Source organism: Erythrolamprus reginae, chromosome 2, assembly GCF_031021105.1.
Source record: "Erythrolamprus reginae isolate rEryReg1 chromosome 2, rEryReg1.hap1, whole genome shotgun sequence".
Classification (NCBI taxonomy): Eukaryota; Metazoa; Chordata; class Lepidosauria; order Squamata; family Dipsadidae; genus Erythrolamprus; species Erythrolamprus reginae.
This window is the reverse complement of record NC_091951.1, coordinates 289,237,029-289,260,648: the sequence shown is the minus strand read 5'-3', so window position 1 is coordinate 289,260,648 and position 23,620 is coordinate 289,237,029. Positions and strand designations below refer to the sequence as shown.

The window sequence follows — 23,620 nt, the reverse complement described above, 5'->3', positions numbered from 1 at the left end:
TAAACCATGATTTAAGTTTCATCTTAAAGCAATGAAATAGGCCACTATAAAGGTGTTTATTTCAAATCGGTGAATGTTAACTTCCATGTGAATTGATTCAAGTGTGGGCACAGTGTCTTTCATACTTGAATGTTCGTTTTTAAAAACCGACAATCTTGATTCCCTATCATCCTTGATCTCTATTCACTTTCCCCAAAACTGTCAAAGTATATAAGATATGTATACTCTGTATATAGGATCATTAGGCAGCCATCTCATCTCAGATTGTGAATGAGAAATATGGTACAAGCACAACAAAATCATTTTATTTCAAAAGTCTCTCTGATAGTTTTTGCTTTGTTTGCCTCTTATGCATTGCATTCATATTCTGCTTGTTGTCTGAGAACTCAAGATGGTCTTTGTCTCTTCCTCTCCTCCCACCTGGGTTTTCCTTTAAATCTATCTTTGACTCCTAAACACATCCATGTGATCTAAGGTTTTGCTTCAGAGGTGGGTTCCTCGCAGTTCCATCCAATTGTTTAGAACCAGTAGCAGGAATTTTTCCCTGCTTGCCAAACTGGGAGCGATGGCTGGCTAGCCACACTCCCAAACCAGCTCTCTCAGTGGTGCCATAAACAGCGCCATCTTGTTTTTTGTTTCTGTGCATAAGCAGAAACCAAGTTTTCAGTACTGCGCATGCAGACCCATATGGCGCGGGAGGAAGTGAACTGGCAGCGAGGTAACTTAGAACCCACTCCTGTTGTGCGTTCTTTTTTCCCCCTTAAGAACAATAATCATGAGACCTAAATAAATCCAAAGACTGACCCAAAGTCATCGAGCTATCTGTTTGAGTAAGGTCTTGAATCTAGGTTATTTTAGTCCTTTTCCAGCACTGATATAGAGAGTAGGACAGGGTTAGCGAACCCATGGCATGTGTGCCACAGGTGGCACATGGAGCCATATCTGAGAGCATACCAGTCATTGCCCTATATCAGCTCCAGCATGCAAGCATGCATTGGACAGCTGATTTTCGGTCTTCTTTTCAACCATTTTCGTTCTCCCTAGGCTTCATAAAAGCCTCCTGAACTTGGGGATGGCGAAAAATGGCCAAATGGGCCAACAGGAAGTTCAGAAATGAACTTCCGGTTGGCCTGTTGGGCCGTTTTCATTCTCTCCAGGCTTCAAGAGGCTTTCATGAACCTTTGGGGATGGTGAAAAACGACCCAACAGGCCTACTGGAAGTCTGAAGGCTTCAGTGATGCCTGTGCGCATGCACAGAAGGGCAGCATAGGGGGTTATGTGCATGATGGGGCAGCAGGGGGTTGTGCACATGTGTTGGGGGAAGCAGGGAAGTTGTGCTTATGTGCGAGGGGCATTGTATTATGGAAGTGGGCACACACCCGTACCCTTTTGGCACTCAAGCCAAGAAAGGTTCGCCATCACTGGAGTAGGGCGTATTGTTTTTTGTTTTCTCCTGTCTGGTTATACATATCTACACTATAGGAAGCACCCAGATGACAAGCTTGATTTGAGGTAGTTTTAATTTAGTAATGAAAAGGTCCATTTTGACACATTTCAGCATTTATTGGGGGGGGGCTCATTTCATTTCTACTTCATTATGCACACATTTGTTCTCTTATGCACCATCTGGTGGAAATGGATTTCTTTGTAACATAATTTTTGCAGCTGGGAGATCGCCAACCCTACTATCACCATGTGTTTTCTAAAACTGGGAGGCAGTCTCACAATATAAGCTAGTTGAATGAGCAGTGTATTTACTGAGATTATATTCTTTGATTTTCTTAGGTATGTTAAACAATATAGATCAAATAATGATTCCAAAAAGTCAAAGGGTCAGGGCCCTTAGCATGCATGGGAAGTATGTTAAGACCACTAATAATCAAGGATGTTGAAGTCATGACTTAACCATGAGAACTAAGCAGCTACTAATATAATTTGATTCCCCCTCTCCTTGAGTAATGAAAGAAAAAAATATATGAATGGCACCAATGAAACTAGAAAAAGTTTGGCTTGATAATAAGAAATACAGTAAGCATGCAAGTACAACAGGCTCCATGTTGCTTTATAATGATATTTTCTGCATTTGCTTTTCATGATGATTAATTTGGTCCTATCTCAAGAGTTTGGACAGGAGGAGAAGACATTAGCTCCATTTTGGATTTTTTAAATACACGTAAGGAAAGTCCAATCTTCTGGTTATTCACTCATAATATAATTAATTGAAGTATCTTTAAAAAAATATTTACTTCTTCATCATTTAGAACATAAGCTGTATAGATATGTGGTTGGAATTGGTAATTGTCATTGAAGCTTTGAACTATTGCTTTATATTTTTTAGTCCTAACAAATGACATTATTTTTTTACAGTTCAGAAAATGAAAATGGAACAGAAGAAAAGAAGAAATCAGGAAAACCAGGCTCAGGGCTTCCACAAACGTCATTTAATGAGGCTGATTGTTTTGAAGACCAGAAAAAACTTGCAATTGCACGGTAATGAACTAGATTTATCTAGATTAGATAGATGGTTAAATCTCAATTAAAGAAAAACGACAACATATTTTGTGAATGTTGGAAATCTTTGAAATCATCGAGATAAATTTCTACAGTATCTCTGATCAGGATACACTTTGAAGCTCTTCTATAATATGTTGCTTTTTTATTAGTCTCTCCCAGTGGTTGGGTTCCTAGCCCAATGGGAAGGAGCAATAACCTCTGTGCAAATCCAATCACCACTTCTCTGTGTGTGCCCGACAAATTTGCAGATGCCAAGAACTGTATTTGAAAGTATAGAAGGGCTGGAAATAAATTAATCTAGATGTAATTACATATTTCTCCTAATTGTTTACAGATTCTTGCTCTTATTTCTAGAACATCTGGTTTTTATTCTTCGTATGGCATATATTTGGAATTGTGAATAGTCCTGTATATAAGTGCACTGATTCGTCTTCTCTTTCTAAGAGCAGCAAAATTAACATGACTGTTGGAAAATGAAATAATGCCATTTAGAAACTAGAAACAAATGTTGGGATTTTGTCAGTTTCCCAAATAATAATTCTTCAGAAAAATTACATTAAGAGAAGCATTCCCAAGTTCTGGAGGCTAACTAGCACATTTTGAGAACTTGACATAGGCTCGTTCACAAAATGACTGCAAGAATCTCCAATAGCCCCTTGTCCTTTTTTATTTTCTACGAATGCCACAATGGATTTCAAGACCATTTTTGGACACTAAGATGATGCAGCATTTCTCTAACTTAAAACAATCATAACATTTAATTCAGATTGTTCTGAGCATGGCTTTGGTAATTTTCCAAGACTCTTAGAAATCCATTCCTGAACAATATTCTCTTTTATTGGATTTCACATAAGTTTAAATATATAAATCTTTAGCAAGGTAGATGCAAGCAATCAAAGTACATGTAATACATATTCTATCATCTTAAGCTCAAACTTTTCTGGGAAGCATTCCAACATTCCATTCTCAGCCTGCTTTGAGATTACAAGACTATAAATCATGGATAGAGGCAATTTGCTCACCAGCCTAGCATTTTCCAGCTCATTTGGAAAGGCAGAGCTTTAGGTTTTTACTTTTTTGTTCAGGAACACCACAAAATCTCCACCATTCTTTGAACGACGTTGTCAGACCAAGCCTTCATTTCCTACTGTCACCTAAAAGTGACATCAGAGCTACTAATGTGGATTAATACTTTTTACCTTGGATTTCTTCTTGTCTTTTTGCCATCCTTCTATATCTAGGATCTATCCATTCATATCCTGATACATTTCCCTCACTATCTGACAGAGACCAACTTCCCATTGTAACATCAGCCCCCTCTGGCATTTCCAAATCACTATTTGCATCAATCTAGGCTTCCATTTCCTCTGACAGCCTCCCTAACCCCACATAATCTGAGGGACCTGGCTCATCATCCTCAGAATCAGGCATGTCCTGAGGCTGACAAGAATCACTCACAACACAGATGGAGTTTGTTGAGAGCCAAGAGGGGCATTTATAGCCACCCTTATGCTCATAATTTAGATTTCAGTAGATATGTGTGATTTCTTCACTTTGTTCTCTCATAAACTGATCCAGGATTCCATGCTGGTCCATTCCAATAACAAGCATTTACCCATACCACTTTTGTCCTTATTATACAGTGATCCCTCGAGTTTCGCGATCTCGATCTTCGCGAAACGCTATATCGCGATTTTTCCCACCCGATGATGTCATTCTCTTCCTTCCTTTCTCATTTTCTTTCTCTCTCTCTTTCTCTATCTTGCTTCTTCCTCTCTCACACTCTCTTCCTCCCTCTCTCATCTCTTTCTTTTCTTCTCTCTCTTTCTCTATCTCTCCCCCTCTTGCTGGCGGGCGGCGGGCGGCGGGCGGGCGAGGGGGGATCAGTGAGGAGCCGGGCTTTCCCCTTTGCGTGGGCAGCAGAGAAACCCCGATCTTCGTCTGCTCACTGCTGCTGCAGCAGCAGCGAGCAGACGAAGATCGGGGTTTCCCCGCCGCCCACGCAAAGGGGAAAGCCCGATTCGGCTCCTCGCTGCTGCCGCCGAGCCGATCAGCTGCTGGGCGGCGGAAGGAACCTTCCCTGGGTCTTCCCAGGTGCGGAAGTAAAAACACCATCTGCGCATGCGCGGCCATGGAAAAAGGGTGCGCATGCGCAGATGGTGTTTTTACTTCCGCACCACTATATTGTGAAAAATCGAGTATCGCGAGGGGTCTTGGAACGTAACCCTCGCGATACTCGAGGAATCACTGTATATATGAATATATTGTGCAATTTAGGACATGTCAAATTGTTCAACTTTCTATTTCCAAACATTAGGAAATAGGTTGTGACCTGCCTTGAGGAATGTAAAGATATTTTGGTTACTTTAATATAATTTAGATGTGCTTAGAAACATAAAAACATAGAAGACTGACAGCAGAAAAAGACCTCATGGTCCATCTAGTCTGCCCTTATACTATTTCCTGTATTTTATCTTACAATGGATATATGTTTATCCCAGGCATGTTTAAATTCAACCACGTCTGCTGGAAGTTTGTTCCAAGGATCTACTACTCTTTCAGTGAAATAATATTTTCTCACGTTGCTTTTGATTTTCCCCCCAACTAACTTCAGATTGTGTCCCCTTGTTCTTGTGTTCACTTTCCTATTAAAAACACTTTCCTCCTGAACCTTATTTAACCCTTTAACATATTTAAATGCTTGATAAGTAACTATATAAATATCATAACTTTTTAACAATTTATTTCATTTCACTAAGTATTTATCTTGCATTTGTTTGCCCGTATATGACAGTACAGTTTATATTTCCTTCCTTTTTCCTATGTTTCTGTATAGACTTATAGTTATACCTTTGAGAGTGATGTGTATTTTTTCTTCTCTGTTTGACAGAAGTACCCCACAGTGCTTGGGGGCAGAATTGAAGTTTTTGCCATTGTAAAAACTTGAAAAGAAGGGACTATTTCCACTAATTAGAGGTCAGGAAAGGATTTAGTCAAATGAAATGAGAAGAATGTTGCGTGTGAGAAGGGTAGACTCTACAGTCACATTCTTGGCTGTGTCAAAATGTTCAGTCTACTCAAGATACTTCACAGCATTAGGCTTGTGCAAAGTTTCAAAGAGGTGCTTTACTGTGGTGAAGACTCATTCAAAGCACAGCCCTTCAAAGCAGTGGAATCTCCTCACTTGTGAAAGCAAGGACGTGGAGTTGCTTCACTTCTGCTGTTCCAAAGTCTCTTTGACAACCTTTTTGTGGCTCTTCCAGTAGCCAGAAAAGCTTTGTGATTGCACAGTATACTGAAGGCTGTAAGATGATGCAGAACTCTTCAAAAAGGAAATTATGTCATGACTCCTATTTACAAGTTGGTCTATAATGCACAGTGCTTTATTATGACAAATTTGAACACTCAAATTTTCTTAACTTCCAGAAATGTGATATTTAGCTCCCAGTATTATCAGTAATGGCCAAACTGGAGGGGAATGCAAGGGCCTGAAGTTCAGGCAGGGAAATTCTAATACAGTGGGGCCTCTACCTACGAACGCCTATACTTACAAACTTTTCTAGATACGAACCGGTTGTTCAATATTTTTTTGCCTCTTCTCACAGACCATTTTTCACTTATGCACCCGAGCCTCTGAAACTGTAACCAGAAAATGCAGGGAGAAGCCTCCGTGGGGCCTCTCTAGGAATCTCCTGGGAGGAAACAGGGCTTCCACCCTCCCTGCGGTGTCCCCAATCGCATGCATTATTTGCTTTTACATTGATTCCTATAGAAAAAATTGCTTCTTCTTATAAATGTTTCTACTTAAGAACCCGCTCAAAGAACGAATTAAGTTCGTAAGTAGAGGTACCACTGTATAGGCATCATTATACTACCGTATGGATTCTTTACAGTGTGTGAGATACATGACTAAGTAGACAGATCTGTTAATACTAAGCATCTAGTTTAAGGTTCAGATAGTCCTTAATTACAACCACATTTGGGATCAGAATTTCCATCATAAGTTATTGCATCAGACGGGAAATGAACACTCGGACACAAAGCTGGGTAAAAATGGGTCACTTTCTTAAATATTAACAAAAAGACCTGCAGGGGTCGCTAAATGGTGCAGAGTTTCCTGAACACAAACATGCTTGGGCAACTAAATGGGTGTAACTCCATGCCTGGTGAGGGTGCGGCATGCCCAACTTACACCCAGCCCGTAAAGCCACACCCAGCGTGTGGGAGGGCTCACCCTGCATGACCGAGAACCGGAAATGACGTAGGTGAGCCCCAAGGGCACCCCCTTCACACCGCTCCGTCCAATGAGGAAGCATGAGTTGTGCAACAGGGGTGCCAATCATCTTACAAAAGATGCTCAAAGGAGAACACACAGTTGCTACTGATACCCTTTCCGCCCCATTTCTGCCATATAGTGACCAAGTATATATACATCCAATTGTTGAATCAAAACCTATTTACAGATAGATGCACCCCATAACCACAAATCCATTTCACTTGTCCAGGATGGAGTAAGCGAAAAAACAATCCGAAGCAAATGCTATAAGATTGCAAAAAATTCCTACTCAGCCCCAAACCAGGCAACCTTTAAAACACCCTGGATTGAGTGGAGGGTGGGTGGGTGTCTGCTGTGCTGTGAGCTCGGGGGTGAGGGAAGCCAGGGGGCTCAGCAGGCCCTGATAAAGGGTGCTCGCCCCACCCTCGGCTTCCCAGAATGCCCGAGCAGCCACTGAAGTGTACAGATAGGTGGAGCCAAGTTGGTTCCCGCCTTCAGCAATTGTCGGCTGGGCGTAATTCGCCTGGCCTCTCAATAAGTTGTAAGTTGAGTTCAATTTTATAACATTTTTTGCAGTGGTCATTAAATGAATCTCCACCGTCTTTAAGAAAATCATGAGATAGTTACAGGAACCCAGCTTCCCTATGTTTCTTTTTCTTTTTTTGCCAGAAATTTCCCCTCCCCCTGAAAAAAAATTGACACTGCAACCAGTGTTCCCTCTAATTTTTTTTTGGGGGGGGCAGAAAAGTATAGTGTCTGAGCGGCAGTCCCTTCGGGACTGGGCGGCACAGAAATAATAAATAAATAAATAAACAAACAAATAAAAAACCCACCCTGTTTTGCCTCAGAGAATTTCAAAATAAAATACTGTACTGTGTGTCTATAACACAATAGGGCAACTCTATCAATATCAAAATGCCACTTAAATAGTTGAGCTAGTTTCAAACTAGATTTTGATTTTCTTTCTTCCTTACTCCCATTCTTTTTCTTTTTCTTTTCCTTCCTCTCTTTTTTCTATCTGTTTCTCTCTCTTCCTCTCTTTCTCCTTCCCTCTCACTCTTTCCCTCTCGGCTTCTGGGCAGGTTTGGAAAACTCTGAGTTGATGATGATTTTTAAGTGAGCGATTGCTCACTGCTCAGCTTAGAGGGAACTATGACTGCAACCTGTCATAAATATGAGCCAATTGTCAAGCCCCGGAATTGCAGTCATTTGACTATGAAGATGATATATCTATTGGACATGCAAGTACAGATCATAAGTCACTTTTTCCAAGGCCATCATAACATTAGATTACTGTTAAATGAACAGTCATAAATTTAGAATAGAAGTTTTGATGAAAGGCTTAACCAACAGAGCTATTGCAGTTTTCTTCATTAGAGGTAAAAGACAACCCATTTTTCCTCAATGAAGCACACTACTTCATCTTGCAGCCTGCTTCTTGTTTACCTCCTTTTCTCCAGTATTTACAATAACTAAAAGAAGCTTCTGATCCTCTACAGCCAGAGAGGGCTGTAGAGGATTGAAGTAGCAAAGTCATGAAAGTCGTTCTCTTCACAATCAGAAGCAAGAAATTCACATTGTGTCATAAGTATCTTTAAGGGCATGCTTTACTTAGAAATTAATCCAACTTGGCTAAACTTTTTAATGTGGAAACCCTATCTTGATACAATGAGAAGAATGTAACAGCACTGTAATGTGATTTCCTTTAGGTCAAAGACAATTGTGGATAATAGTTTCTTGATATTAGATGGCAAGAATGACTCAAAGGCTGAAAGGAAGAAGCATACCTCAAACCAGGTAACTGAGAAATACTCATCTGTTTAATATGTGAAATGTTGGAGACCCTGGTTGTGGTAGAACAACAAAGTACTGCACACAACATCAGGCTGGAATAGCACCTTTTCCCATCTACCTCACAATTTTGTTTGTTTGTTTGTTTGTTTGTTTACTTACTTACTTACTTACTTACTTACTTACTTACTTACTTACTTACTTACTTACTTACTTACTTACTTACTTATTTATTGGATTTGTATGTTGCCCCTCTCCGCAGACTCGGGGCGGCTAACAACAGTGCCAAAAACCAGCATGTAACAATCCAATACTAAACAACTAAAAAAAACCTTATTATAAAACCAAACATACATACAAACATACCATGCATAAATTGTAAAGGCCTAGGGGGAAACAATATCTCACTTCCCCCATGTCTGACAGCAGAGGTGGGTTTTAAGAAGCTTACGAAAGGCAAGGAGGGTGGGGGCAATTCTAATCTGTTGGGTGGAGTTGGTTCCAAAGGGCCGGGGCCGCCACAGAGAAGGCTCTTCCCCTGGGTCCCGCCAAACGACATTGTTTAGTTGACGGGATCCGGAGAAGGCCCACTCTGTGGGACCTAACTGGTCGCTGGGATTCGTGCAGCAGAAGGCGGTCCCTGAGATAATCTGGCCTGGTGCCATGAAGGGCTTTATAGGTCATAACCAACACTTTGAATTGTGACTGGAAACTTATCTGCAACCAATGCAGACTAAATAATGCAGATTATAAATTTTAATTTATAAACAAGGGATCACATTTGGAATTAGTAAGATATGATATTTAGATGCACTTTATCCTCTGAATTAGTTTGCATATTAAACTAAAATGTGTTTTTGTTAAACAATTAAATCAATAGTTCTGTGCAGGGGTGCCTAACCTGCTTACTCTGGTCCACATGGACCAGTTTTTAAATGCAAATCTACCCACCCTTCCTTCCTCTTGTCTCATTCTCCCTTTGTGTCCCACATTCTCTTACTTGTTTTGATTCCTGGGCAATAATACACAGTGTGATGCTAAATCAAGGCAGCTGTCCCCATGATGAAAGACAGAAACAGCTGCTGCTGCTCACTTGGCTAATGGGTATTGAACATACAGGCTGGATGTGGGAAAAGATGGTGCTATGTAAGACAGAACAACAACTGGTCTCCTAATCCTGCCCCAGTGCATTCCACAAGAGCTATTTCAAGGATTTGCACTGGTTTAATAGAGACCAATATGGATCTTGTTCAGATTTTCCATGCCACCCGATGATAGCAATTATATATCCCAAGATATTTGGCTCTGTGTGTTGATGCTATTGGAAGAATGGTGTCGAAAGATACAGGCTGTTTTCATACTTTTTTACCTTTTATTAAAGTTACACTAAAAGAGGGCTCTATTTCTCATGAACAACTGCATTAGATCAACTTTTGAGATTAATGCAGTCTGGATAGCGGGGTCAACATTGCTGAATTGATTAATTGACAACCATAGACAGGTTGTATGTGCTTACAACCAAGAACAAGCCAAGAGATATGCTGTTGTCCCATCATTAAAGTAAAATATGTTTTTGAATTAGCATAATGTGTGAAGCTAACCAGCTATTACAATTCATACTCCATCGTGTTGGGTTTTTTTTAATGTGATCATGGCCAAGGGTGGTTTGTTAGGCAAATTACAGCTTGCAACAGTCAGAGGGTGGTGATAGGAGACGGTTGAAAGGGAGATGGTTGGGCACAAATGTATTCAGCATTTACCTTTCCCCAAGTATTACCTGCAATGTAAAGAGCTACTTATTGCATGAAACTATGGGGCATGAGGTTTGGGGCAACCTATAAATTTTGAAGGAATGAACGCAAACATATATCAAACCAGCCTACACTACTCTTAAAATGTCAGTATGCATACAGTGAAAGTTCTGTTCATGATTTATCAAAAGAAAATTATGCCTAATTTTGATATATCTGGATTGATCTTCACTGAATACGCCTCAGTTGACTAGGTTTACACAATGTGGCAAGCGATTAACGATGGCTCATAAAACGCACTGACTGGTTTACCGATATGCTAAGCACAAGCAAAATAAATTCATCTAAGCCCTCCAGCATCAAATAATGAAAGTACTTAATAATTTTATTGATTCTGATCCTCCTGGAATAATGAACCACTTGAGGAACTAGAATAGTATGCCTTATTGTGGATTTGGCATATAAGAAAGATTAAGATTTCTTATGCCCTTAGGCACAGTTTGTGGTGTAAGTTTTGTGTATAAATATGTGCCAATCCTGGAAAATAATTGTGATCAAAATAATTTTATCTAAATTCAGGGGTGAATTTCTTTTGAATGTATAAATTCTGTTTCCAGCCTGGAACAGGAATAAACTGACCTTTCCAGAATATCAGATTCTGATCCTGACTGGTAGAAGCAGGAAGTATTTTTTTAAAAAAAGATCAAGGTGGCAATTGCAAATATGCAATCTAAGCCCTGCACGTTTTTATGTGTCTCCTGTTTCTACCTATTTGTTCATTTTGTTTTTGAGAACTCAATTTAGTGCAGTGCCAGTCCTTTCCATCTAATAATTATTATTAATTATTATTATTATTTCCATCTGCTGATGAAAAAACTATTCCCATTATTTAATAATAAATTAGGCAAACTGGGGTAAGGACCATTAAAATAATATAGCAGTAACCAAATTCTGATTTGTTTGTTGTTTGTTTTGCTTTAGTTTAAGGCAAATGCTCATTTTCACAAGCTGTTTCTGGATGTCCCAATTGATGAACCCTTGAGACAAAGTAAGTGGAATGCCAATTGTATTTGTTATGTTGCATTTTTGTAAGTCATGTTTTCTACAGGTAATCCTTATTTGGTAATAGCTTTGGATAGTAACCATTCACAACAGTAATAAAAATTCATTTTCCAACCAAGGCAGCATTTAGGGCGACAAAAACCCTTCAGTGTAAAAGTGATTAAGGTCTGGTCAGTTTCAGAGAGGAGCTGCCAATCTTCAGGAGGTTTCTAATCTACTAATTAAGATCACAGATCTGAGTTTATTAACTTACCTTAGCATTTTTAGGGACATGCTCTTCTGCAGAGAAAAACAACTCAATAAAGAATAGCTTGTTTAAACAAACTGCCAGATGGCAAAAAGGAAAGTCAAAGAGGGATCACGCACAGGACACAGTATAAACGAACTTTATCTAAATAAGGCAGCAACTAGTAATATTTGCAGCATTTTGTTATTACAGTTATGAAGAGTTTTGCTTATGTCTGATATAGTGGCTTCCTTTTTGGCACGCATACAATACAGTTCTGGTTCATAACACATTCTAATGTGAGTTTGCTTTCCCATATAAAATCCCAGTGCAGACACTCTTCATTTAGTAACTGACCCCAATTTTAGTTGCTAAATGAGATTACTGGTATTTAGTATATTGAATAGCTTTTTCTACTCAATATTCATATACAAAATGTAGATTCTGAGACAATTGGAATATTTCTCCAGACATTTTAATCTTTGCAGGTGGTTTTCCCCTCTCAGAAATACCTTTGAATTTGCAATGTTTGTTTTAAGAAAATTATCTTAGATATATAGTGTGTGTTTGATGCGTTGCCTAGCCAGGCTGTACATATTCCCAGTTAGATAACATTACTCATGTGATCTTTGTAGATTTCACCTGTGCCTTACAGAAAGAAATTATGTACCAAGGGAAGCTATATGTATCAGAGAACTGGATTTGCTTCCATTCCAAAGTCTTTGGCAAAGATATCAAGGTAAACAAATATGAATAAATAAATATGATGAATATAATATATTTAAATAAATAAAACATAAACATAATATATAGGCCATGCAGCTACAAAGATAGCCAGGGAAATGTTTGAAGCCTGGGAAACAGGGCCCGTGTCAGTTAACAGGAATGCTGAATTACCACCAACTTCTCAAATACTTAGGAGCAGAATTGCCAGCCATCTACACACCATTCAGCCAATAGGATAGCACCACGTAAGCCCAAAGCACATATTCCAGTAGAGAGAAATTTCCTGAAAATAGGTTCCATACTCGATCTCATATCTTTATCCTGGGACACATATAGTATTTGCCTTCATTCATAAATAAATACAGCTTATAGTGTGTTAAACGTTTGCTCAGGTTTGCCTGGTGCACCAGTTGCGGCCCTATCTGGACTGGGACTCACTGCTCACAGTCACTCATGCCCTTATCACCTTGAGGTTCAACTACTGTAATGCTCTCTACATGGGGCTACCTTTGAAAAGTGTTCGGAAACTTCAGATCGTGCAGAATGCAGCTGCGAGAGCAATCATGGGCTTCCCAAGGTATGCCCATGTTACACCAACACTCCACAGTCTGCATTGGTTGCCGATCAATTTCCGGTCACAATTCAAAGTGTTGGTTATGACCTATAAAGCCCTTCATGGCATCGGACCAGATTATCTCCGGGACCGCCTTCTGCCGCACGAATCCCAGCAACCGGTTAGGTCCCACAGAGTGGGCCTTCTCTGGGTCCCGTCAACTAAACAATGTCATTTGGCGGGACCCAGGAAAAGAGCCTTCTCTGTGGCGGCCCCGACCCTCTGGAACCAGTTCCCCCCAGATATCAGAGTTGCCCCCACCCTCCTTGCCTTTTGCAAGCTCCTTAAAATCTACCTCTGTCATCAGGCATGGGGGAACTGAAATTTCCCTTCCCCCTAGGCTTATAGAATTTATACATGGTATGTTTGTATGTATGAGTGGTTCTTTAAATTGGGATTTTTAGATTGTTTTTAATATTAGATTTGTTTACATTGTCTTTTTATATTGTTGTTAGCCGCCCCAAGACTTTGGAGAGGGGCGGCATACAAATCTAATGAATAATAATAATCTAATTAATAATAATAATAATAATAATAATAATAATAATAATAATAATAATAATAAACTCCATTATGTATGCCTAATTTTTTATCTAATATGCATACAAATAATAGTTGCAAATGCTAATGATATCTGGCAGGGGTCTCCAATCCCATTCTAGGGCCCAGTGCCAGGCTGCAACCCATTGGGAACCAACCCTGTGGAAGTGATGGATAAGTGCATGTGTGTGTGCACACAAAGTTGTATTAATGAAAGCAGTGTGCACACATGTGCAAAATTATCCCTTCTCTTCCTCAACCGCCTCCTCCACTGATCTGCTGAGCTGAAAAAGTTGGGGACCACTGCAATCTGTCGTATGCACTATATAAGTAGAAAATCAGACACATTTATAGCATGCAAGTTGTTCAAAGGGTTACAGTGAAATTGTTTCTATTGGCTATTTGACCAATAATTTCAATGGTAAATTCCCACTTTGTAAAGGCCAAAATCATAGGAAAGCAGTAGGCTTTAAAACTTCATTCCTAAATCAGATTTCACTAGCCCTGGAACAGGATGCAGTTTAAGATGTTCAGCCTGAACTCCCAACTATAATATGTGTTTCTTGCTTTGTAACAAACTATAGTTAGATTCTGCCTTAGCATTATGTGAAGATGCAATCTGTATCTTTACTTGTAAGCAAAGTTTTTCCAGTGTGATTTTATTCTCAGAGAAGTGTTCAACTAATTGCATTTTTAAAAATCCTTTCCTTCATGGCAACTTTTTGAACTATCTGTTTGGAAGAAAACAAATACATGGAGTGCTTCCCAGCTGGATATAATCGAAATGAGATTTAGCTGAATATTTTGCAGTATTAAAAAAATTGCTTAATTATAAATAATTTTGCCAACCATTCCTTTTTATGACATTTTTTAATAAATCCGCCTCCATTTCCTAACTATTAGCATTGTTGTGACTGTGTTGTTGCGTGAAATAGAGGTCAGAACACAATGTAGTGGTACTACGTGTGTTAAAAAAAAATTTGGGGTGTATATTTTTAAATGATAAATACCAAAATGCAATGCATATCAAAAGTAGCTTGTAGACCTCTTGCATTCATCACAGATGGAAATATAATAATTTTAAGATAACATCCATCTACTTTCCATATTTTATTATTTTTGTCATAATGTAACTTAGGCATCAAATTGGCACTCAAATTAGCTTAAATCTAAAAAGATAGCTGAAAACAGCTAGGTAGCTGCAAAGCTGAAATTACATTATAAAAACCAGTAGTCACTTCTTTGCATGGGTTCTGCTGCATAATCATCAATATTGTTGGTTAAGTTGAGATCTTCATCTTGTAACAACTATTATGCTTTCGTTTTAGATTACTATACCTGTGTTATCTGTAACACTAATAAAGAAGACTAAAACTGCCATTTTAGTGCCAAACGCTCTCATTATAACTACAGTCTCAGATAGGGTAAGTTCACATATTATTTATCACATAATTTTGTTACAGTGGTTGTTTGTATTTCTGTACCTCTCTTTCTAGGAGTATAATTGGGATTGAAAATTGAGGATTATGTGAACTAGAAATCATATACAGTATTCCTCTTTTACAGTTATTCTCTTATGTCCTGCGTTTTTTCAGAATATCATTCCCAAATATGGGAAGAGATTACGGTACATAATAAATAAAGATAAAGCATTCTTTGAGGACCCAGATTGTGGGGGCAATAGGCTGGCTCTGTTAAAAAGTGCTATTGCTAACATGTTGTAAGCCGCCCTGAGTCTAAGGAGAAGGACGGCATAAAAATCGAATAAATAAATAAATAAATAAATTCTTAATTTATCATGTCGAAGCTTATCTTCCTCAGGCAGAAATGTACTAACACAATGAAAGTCTTGGCACAAAGTAACAGTCCAGAGAGCTCTCATAAACTTCAGTTATGAAAGGCAGATTATTAAAAGTCAACTGAGCACATAGCATTGCATATGTAGATGCCTCAAATCCTTAAGTAATAATTAATGGGATATATTTTAGTAAGAATAATAGCAAAGGCAAGCTCTACCAGTCTTCCCTGATTTAAAATTATATTTGTTGGTGGTTTTCTTTACAGTACATGTTCGTCTCTTTTCTGTCCAGAGACACTGTTTACAAACTGTTAAAATCTGTTTGCAGTCCTCTAGAGGTAAGTAAAACTTTCTTCAGATCTGTAAATCATATTTTCAAGGACATGTTAGTAGAGTGGAGTGGAGTGGAGTGGAATGAATAGAATGGAATGGAAAGGACTAGGTCTAGGGTAGAATAGAATAGAATAGAATAGAATAGAATAGAATATTCTTTATTGGCTAAGTATGATTGGACACACAAGGAATTTGCGTAAACTCTCAGTATACATGCAAGCAACAAAATTACATAGTCATAAGATACTAATAGTAGTAGGTAATAGGAAAGATGGTTACTTTTTCAGCACCATATCATAATGCCGAACAGTTGCTAAGCAGGGGAGTAGTTAAGCAAGTTCTACCTGTATATCTGTGACTATTCCTAGTATTACTTAGTTAATCCTACTCCAACTGTGTAATTTTTAAAATTGCACATTTCAGGATGCAAGTGTTGGCAACAGCCCTAATCCTTCTCTAGAAAGCAGTTTCAGAGCGGATCGTCCTACAACATTACCTCTGGTAAGTTTATTTTTGAAGAGAAAAACATTTATGCTGGAGAACTACATTAGAAATAGTTTTTTTAATAAAAGAAAAGAAAATATTTTATTAATTTTATTTATGTACTAGAATTTCTATAGTTTCTGATGACTCTGAGTGGTTTATATACAGCAATAGCAGTTTAAATGCTATCACAATATGTCAGCAGCCAAGGTAGTATTCAGCAGGCTCTGATTAGTTCTGGAGAACTGGTAGTGGAAATTTTGAGCAATTCAGAGAAATGGTAAATACCATCTCTGACTAGTCCTACCCACATCTACTGTCTGCCTCCTGAGTCCCAGCTGATCGGGAGGAAATGGGAATTTTACAGTAACCTTCTCCTGGAAGGAATGGAGATTTTACAATATCCTTCCCCTACTACTCCCACCAAGCCACAGCCATAGAACTGGAAGTAAAAAAAAATTGAATCCCACAACTCGTTCAGCAGACATCTAGTAGATGTCTTATGCAGAATAAATAGGTTAATTTTCATTGTCCCCAAACATATCTTCAAAACTCTCTGAAGGGACCCTTAATAAAATTTATTTCCCACCTATTATTGCATGGCCACATTCAACCTGAGAAGGTGGGGTTTTCAAAAATAGCCAAGATTTGAGCCTTGAAGAGCATATTACAATATTAAGCCATGAGATGACAGAAGCATGAATTATTTTTATTTTTTGTTGATTAGACTTCTATGATGCCCATCTCACCAAGGTGACTCTAATGTACAATACCTCTTCATACAGAAAAGGGCACAACTTATGAACATGATGTAATTCTGCAAAGATCCTCCTAACCAAAGGTGGGCAGTAGGCAGGACATTTCACTGGCAGAAATGAAGCTGCATGCACAGCTCCAGCTGACCAGCGGCAGTAACTTCCTGGATTACCGGCACAGCTCCAGCTGACCAGTGGCAATTAACTTCCTGGATTACCGGTCTCAGCTCGACTCTCCTTTTTTTCCTTACTGCTGCTGCTGTGCGCTCGGTGAAGGGCTACCAAAATTTTTACTACCACACCATGGGCGTGGCTTATGCAGGATGCCCTGCATTTTCTTTCAACATTGTTCAGTGCAAATTGGGTGCTCTGGGGTGGAGCTCCATTTTCACTACCCCACTGCGTTCCCCCGCTGTCTGGTTAGCAGCCCACCCCTGAGTGTGCTTCTTGCTGTGTTCCTCTTTCCTCCTTCCTGGTCTCGGATGAGCTTCCCTCTCTTCTGCCCAGCTCACACAGCCACCTCCAAAGGCCAGAAAAGTCACGCCGCACTGAAGCAGTCTGGGCTGCGGTCTTTTTCCCCTCACGAGGCCCTCACTCTGCCCACAACTGAGATGAAAAGGCATTGTACAGCAATAACAGTTCACTTGAATGATGATGATTGTTCAAGCCACTCCCACCTGGTCACATGGCTGGCAAGCCATCCTACCCAGTCACATGAACATCAAGCCACACCTATAAAATAAGCCACACCCACAGTGTGGCAGTAAAAATTTTGGCTGCCCATTACTGCTCCTAACATATACTAGAACTAAAGTCTACTTTACCAGAGGCATGAAATTTACCCTATATCATCTGAATGCATATATACATTCACACATATAAATATATAATTAGGTGACCAAATAAAAAGTGACACCTGATTGTTCCACTCAGAGTTCTTTATTGTTTGCATACCTACAAACAGAATCTTGTCACACTAAATACTGTACTATCAGCATCTAGTAAACATTCAGATAACTGTTTCAGAGAGACTATTTTCATCTGCTTTCTCTGAAACAAAATGTCTGGACTGACTTGTCTCTTATTCCTCTGGAATACATCCTCTGCCACCTGGGAATCCAGCCTATTACATTTCATCACAGAAACAATAAGATTAAATAAAATCTGCACAAAACGCTTCAAACTCTTAATATTCCTTCCCATCAATTTCAAAGATGTAAAAGAAATGATATTATCTGCAAACTAAATTATTTGAAATGGCATGGCTTAATGAAAATCAGTTGGTGAGGTTTATGCACCTGGAAACTTAGTCTTCCATCTGCAGTCTACCCATTAGGTGAAGATACACTTTGGCTGCAATTGTAGAAACAGCAAGATTGCACAATATTTTTCAGGTTGCAAACCACCTTCAGGTTTGAGTGATATGCTGGAGGATACACAACAGTAGATGGGATGGGGGGGAACTAAGCAAATATAATTAAAATTCAAGTGATTAAATGTACAGTAATACCCCGTCTTACGAACCTAATTGGTTCCAGGGGGAGGTTCGTAAGACGAAACATTGTTTCCCATAGGAACCAATGTAAAATCAATTAATCCATGCAACGAAAAAACCCCCGCAAAAAAACGCCGCCGCCAGGCTGTCACCTTTTGAAACAGCCGGGGGGCTTCCCAGCGTCCCCCTGAACCCGAACGCCAAACCCGAACTTCCGAGTTTGGCATTCGGGAGGCCGCCGAGAAGCCCCCCGGCTGTTTTAAAAGGTGACAGCTGGGCGGCAGGGCTTCTCGGCAGCCTCCCGAATGCCGAACCCGGAAGTTCGGCAAAAGTTCGGGTTTGGGAGGCCGCTGGGAAGCCCCGCCGCCCAGCTGTCACCTTTTGAAACAGCCGGGGGGCTTCCCAGCATCCTCCTGAACCCGAACGCCAAACCCGAACTTCAAAAAGCGACAGCCGGGCGGCGAGGCTTCTCGGCGGCGGCGGGTTCGTAAGAAGGAAAAAGTTCGTAAGAAGAGGCAAAATATTTCTGAACCATGGGTTCGTATCTCAGGTTGTTCGTAAGACGAGGGGTTCGTATCATGAGGTACCACTGTATTACATTTCATGCATATCAATTAAAAGAATGCCCATTTCATTTATAACATTAAACATTACAAGTTGGTATTTTTAGTGGGGTTTGGATGGATGGAATACTGAAGCCTAAACTTGTTGTATCCAGGGGTGAGCTTCAAAAATGTTAGCAATGTCTGTCCAGTTGCTGAGTGGGCGTGGCCATGGCGGACATGACCTAGTCAGCTTCCTGCACCACACTGGGAAGGGCATTGCCCTCCCTGGGCTCCAGAAGCTTTTCTTGAGCCTCCAGGAAGATGAAAACAGCCTTCCAAAACTTCCAGTATGCCCGTCTTTTGTCTACCCTGAGCCTTCCCACGCGCCCTGCACTTACCTGGCATCCAAAAAGGGCCACGTGGGATTTGGGGGTTCTCAGAAGAGCACAGAATCTTAGCTAGAGGTTCTGCCGAACTCCTATGAACCCCCAGCAGCCCACCCCTGGTTGTATCTCTATATATACTATATGTACTGTAACTACCAACAAGCCTCACTATGTTGGCATATGTGGAAGTACGTCTATACTGAGAACATTTTTATTATCATTGTTTCCAACTTTGTGGGTACAAAGGAAAGTAACAAATTGATACTTAATTGACATTTGTGACCCATTGACCCATTCCAGGATTTCAATCATGATTTCTCTGAACTGGATGGCATCATACAGAGACGTAGACAGGAGATGGAAGAATCCAGCAGCACTGGTTCTCAAAGCCCAGAATTGGAACACTTTCAAGGTTTGCTTCTAAAAAAATTGTTTCTCAACTATCTTAAAATGCAATTTTTTAGTCTAGACCAGGGGTGTCAAACTGGCAGCCTACAGGCTGGATGTATCACATGCTGGCCACGCCCACCCCAGCTCTGTGAAGGGAAAATATGTCACAATGCATTTTGTGATGGCAACATGACACCACAAGTTTGACATCTGTGGTTTAGACCAGTGTTTCCCAACCTTGGCAACTTGAAGATATCTGGAGTTCAACTCCCAGAATTCCCCAGCCATCAAATGCTGGCTGGGGAATTCTGGGAGTTGAAGTCCAGATATCTTCAAGTTGCCACGGTTGGGAAACACTGGTTTAGACCATTGCTGGCTAACCTTTTTGTTGCTGAGTACTGAAAGGGTACACATCCGCACCCATAATGCAATGCACGTGCAACATCTCCCGTGTGCCCCCATGCCTTCATGCATGACTCCCTTGCATGTGCCCCACCCCCATGCATGCATGCATGCCCCCACATGCCCCACCACATACGTGCATGCACATCTCCCGCATGCACTCCGTCATTCACAAATGCACTGCAGAGACCCCAAAACCACTTCCCTGGCAGGAGGCACGCACACATGCACTGTGAAACTGAGCTGGGGCAATGCTCAAATGCCTGCCGAGAACTCTGCATGCCACCTGTGACACACGTGCCATAGGTTCACCATCATGGGTCCAGACATTTGGAATACTTCAACAAAGAATGGGGAGTACAAACATTGTTTAGATCTGTCAAAGTACTTAGTTGGCATTTATTGGTCTCAAAACTAATCAAATGGCTTGCTATTTAGTTAGTTAGTTAGTTAGTTAGTTAGTTAGTTAGTTAGTTAGTTAGTTAGTTAGTTAGTATGCCGCCCCTCTCCGAAGACTCAGGGTGGCTAACTACAATATAAAAAGACAATGTAAACAAATCTAATATTAAAAACAATCTAAAAAACCCCAATTTAAAGAACCACTCATACATACAAGCATACCATGTATAAATTCTATAAGCCTAGGGGGAAGGGAAATTTCAATTCCCCCATGCCTGATGACAGAGGTGGGTTTTAAGGAGCTTGCAAAAGGCAAGGAGGATGGGGGCAACTCTGATATCTGGGGGAGCTGGTTTCAGAGGGTCGGGGCCGCCACAGAGAAGGCTCTTCTCCTGGGTCCCGCCAAACGACATTGCTTAGTCGACGAGACCCGGAGAAGGCCAACTCTGTGGGACCTAACCGGTTGCTGGGATTCATGCGACAGAAGGCTTTTAGCATGTTTCTTCTTCTCCAACAGATTACCATGAGGCTGACAAACAGTCTCATCTCAAAAGTTCCAAGACAGACAAAGAGGTCTATAAAGATGTACAGTCTAAATGTAGGCGTGATGATCAAATCAGGAATGTTTCAGGAAACAGTAAGTAAATCTTGTTGTATTTCTTTGGGTTGACCCATAACTCTGCCCAGAAGTTTCTTCTTTGTCAGATCTTGATTGGTTTACTGCAGTCTCTTCATTGATGGATAAGTAGAAACCTTTCCGATTTGACTGAAATTGGAAATTCTGCCTACAGGGTGCAATTCAAATTTTATATCTGCTGATCTTCTTGGCAATAGTGTTATTTACTGCTTTATGATTTCCAATCCTTCCTTGATCTTTCTTGTTTCTAGGTGATGTTTCTTGATTAGTGTACTTTGGCACTTTCTTTTTCTTTTTCATCTGTTCTACTCTGCTTGCATCTGATCTTTGCATGCTGATCTTATTTTCCAACCTAACATTTATTTATTATTGGTAGGGGTCAGCGAAGGGCTACCAAATTTTTTAAAACCACACCTTGGGCGGGGTTTATGCAGGACGCCCTGCATTTTCTTTCAATATCTTTTAATGCAAATTGGGTGCTCTGGGGAGGGGCTCTATTTTCACTACCTCACTGCGTCCCCCCACCCTGTCTGGGCAGTAGCCCACTCCTGGTGGGGGTTTTATGTCAGGTTGTTATTTAAATCAGGTTTGAAGTACAGTTGTCTAGATTGACATGAAATGATAAGGTACATATGGATTTATATGGAAAATGTGGGAGAAAGGCAAGAATGAGAAACATAGGGGGAAGAAGGCCTAATTTATAGCTGTGAGAACAACCTAAAAGGACTGTGACTTCCCTTGTAGTCTCCCAATTTCCTTTAATTTACAGCAGGGAGTCTGCATATGCTTGAAGATAAATTTCTTAACCACAGATTGTAGCCTTGAGTATTTTTGGAATTCCTTTCTTTGCCTTGTTATTCTGAACATATTTCCATTCAGATCAGTTTACATCTTTGAATGCAACTCCCATATGGCGAGAGAATCTAATCTGGCTGATACAGTAATTATATATTTGAACTGTAAATTTTAATCAAGGCTTTTGGAGATATAAAAGTGTCCTGATTTACCATGTCCGTGTTAACTAGACAAAGCTAGTTCACCTTAATTGAGTAACATTAAACTACAGCTTACATTAGCATACTTATTTAATATATTTCATAGGTGTGAAGAAAAAGAGCAGTCAATTTAAATCTCCTTGCTATTTTGCATTTCTAGTCTCACACTATTGTATGTGTTTAGCCGTAGTCTTTTCAAAGCCTAGGTTAATTTTTCTTTTCATCTCATAGTTCCTTCAGGAGTCCTCGGATCTTTCGACAGAATGAATTTCTCATTATTTCTGACGGTGACTCACGTACTCATTGTTTATGCAATTCTGTAAGTATGTAGAGCCATTTCCTCAAATTACAAAGCTAAGCATAAGGCTGAGAGCATCTTTCTTGGGATATATTCTAAAAGTTAGACATGCAGCGGTTAAATAAATGGTTTCTGAGTTTCCTTTTCTTACTTGCCGCACGCAAATAAAGATCTGAATATGTTCTGCTGTAAACATTTCCACTGGGGAAAATGGAGAGAGAAAAATGCGATCTGTCTAAATTACTCTGAGTTGTGTTATATGGATAACAAGCTTATGTCATTTCCAAAAGCATTTTGCTAGATTCCTGGAGGTAACAGAAAATAAGATTGATGGATATTTTCAAGGTTTATGGGCAAAGCAGTGCAGGCAGCAACACTGCAAACCAAGGAGCAGATAAGGGGATTGATAAAGCAGAGCAAATTTCTGAGCAAAGCTGTTGAATAGGGCAAAGCTATTCACTGCTGGAACAGACAAGAGCCCAGCCCTGTAACATTTGCTTTCCTTGTTGGTCTCCCAAGGACTTTTCTCTTTTCCTATTCAGACTCTCTTAAGGAGTATTTCCAACCTCTGTCTGAATATTTGTTTACACAGATGAGTTAAGCTAAAATTAAAGCACACAGGATTTGACAAAGCATGGTTAATGTTACCTAATTTAGTGTAACAGGAGCTTTGATATTGTAATAGGCTTTCTATATTACAAATGAGTTTATCTTACATGGGCAGTCACCTGTTTTATGTTCTTTTTTTTTTCTTTTACATCTCTCTCGCAGTGTTTTTATCCTCATTTGTTCCACATTCTACATGCGATATAAAGTTCATCATTTGGAAGAGCAACTTGTATCCATGGCTTCTACTGCAGATCCACATATGAATGAGTAAGGATACCCTTTGTTGACATTCAGTGTCCTTTGTATTCTTTCCTATTGATTATTCTTCACCATTCTTCCTGGATGCAGTAATATTATTAATATTGATTGTTTCTTCATTGCTTATTTGACCCCTATGGCAATCATTAAGTGTTGTACCAAATGTTTCTTGACAAATGTGTCTTTTTCTCTTATGTATGCTGAGAGCATATGCACCAAGACAAATTCCTTGTGTGTCCAATCACACTTGGCCAATAAAATTCTATTCTATTCTATTCTATTCTATTCTATGAAGTTGGTGATCATATTATAGAAACTCTACCCACACTTTTTTTTTG

At 39.8% G+C, this 23,620-nt stretch overlaps 1 protein-coding gene across 2 annotated transcripts in view; it reads left to right on the top strand.

Moving 5' to 3' along the window:
- GRAMD2B (GRAM domain containing 2B) overlaps window positions 1–23,620 on the top strand; it is a 78,788-nt gene that overhangs the window by 45,936 nt on the left and 9,232 nt on the right. For both annotated transcript variants that reach the window (XM_070742848.1, XM_070742849.1), the window contains exons 2-12: window positions 2,368–2,490; window positions 8,500–8,587; window positions 11,314–11,380; window positions 12,256–12,359; window positions 14,828–14,923; window positions 15,564–15,635; window positions 16,054–16,131; window positions 19,595–19,706; window positions 21,003–21,122; window positions 22,349–22,436; window positions 23,187–23,291. In XM_070742848.1, coding sequence (XP_070598949.1) covers window positions 2,368–2,490; window positions 8,500–8,587; window positions 11,314–11,380; window positions 12,256–12,359; window positions 14,828–14,923; window positions 15,564–15,635; window positions 16,054–16,131; window positions 19,595–19,706; window positions 21,003–21,122; window positions 22,349–22,436; window positions 23,187–23,291 — 1,053 coding nt within the window. The remainder of the gene's footprint in view (window positions 1–2,367; window positions 2,491–8,499; window positions 8,588–11,313; window positions 11,381–12,255; window positions 12,360–14,827; window positions 14,924–15,563; window positions 15,636–16,053; window positions 16,132–19,594; window positions 19,707–21,002; window positions 21,123–22,348; window positions 22,437–23,186; window positions 23,292–23,620) is intronic.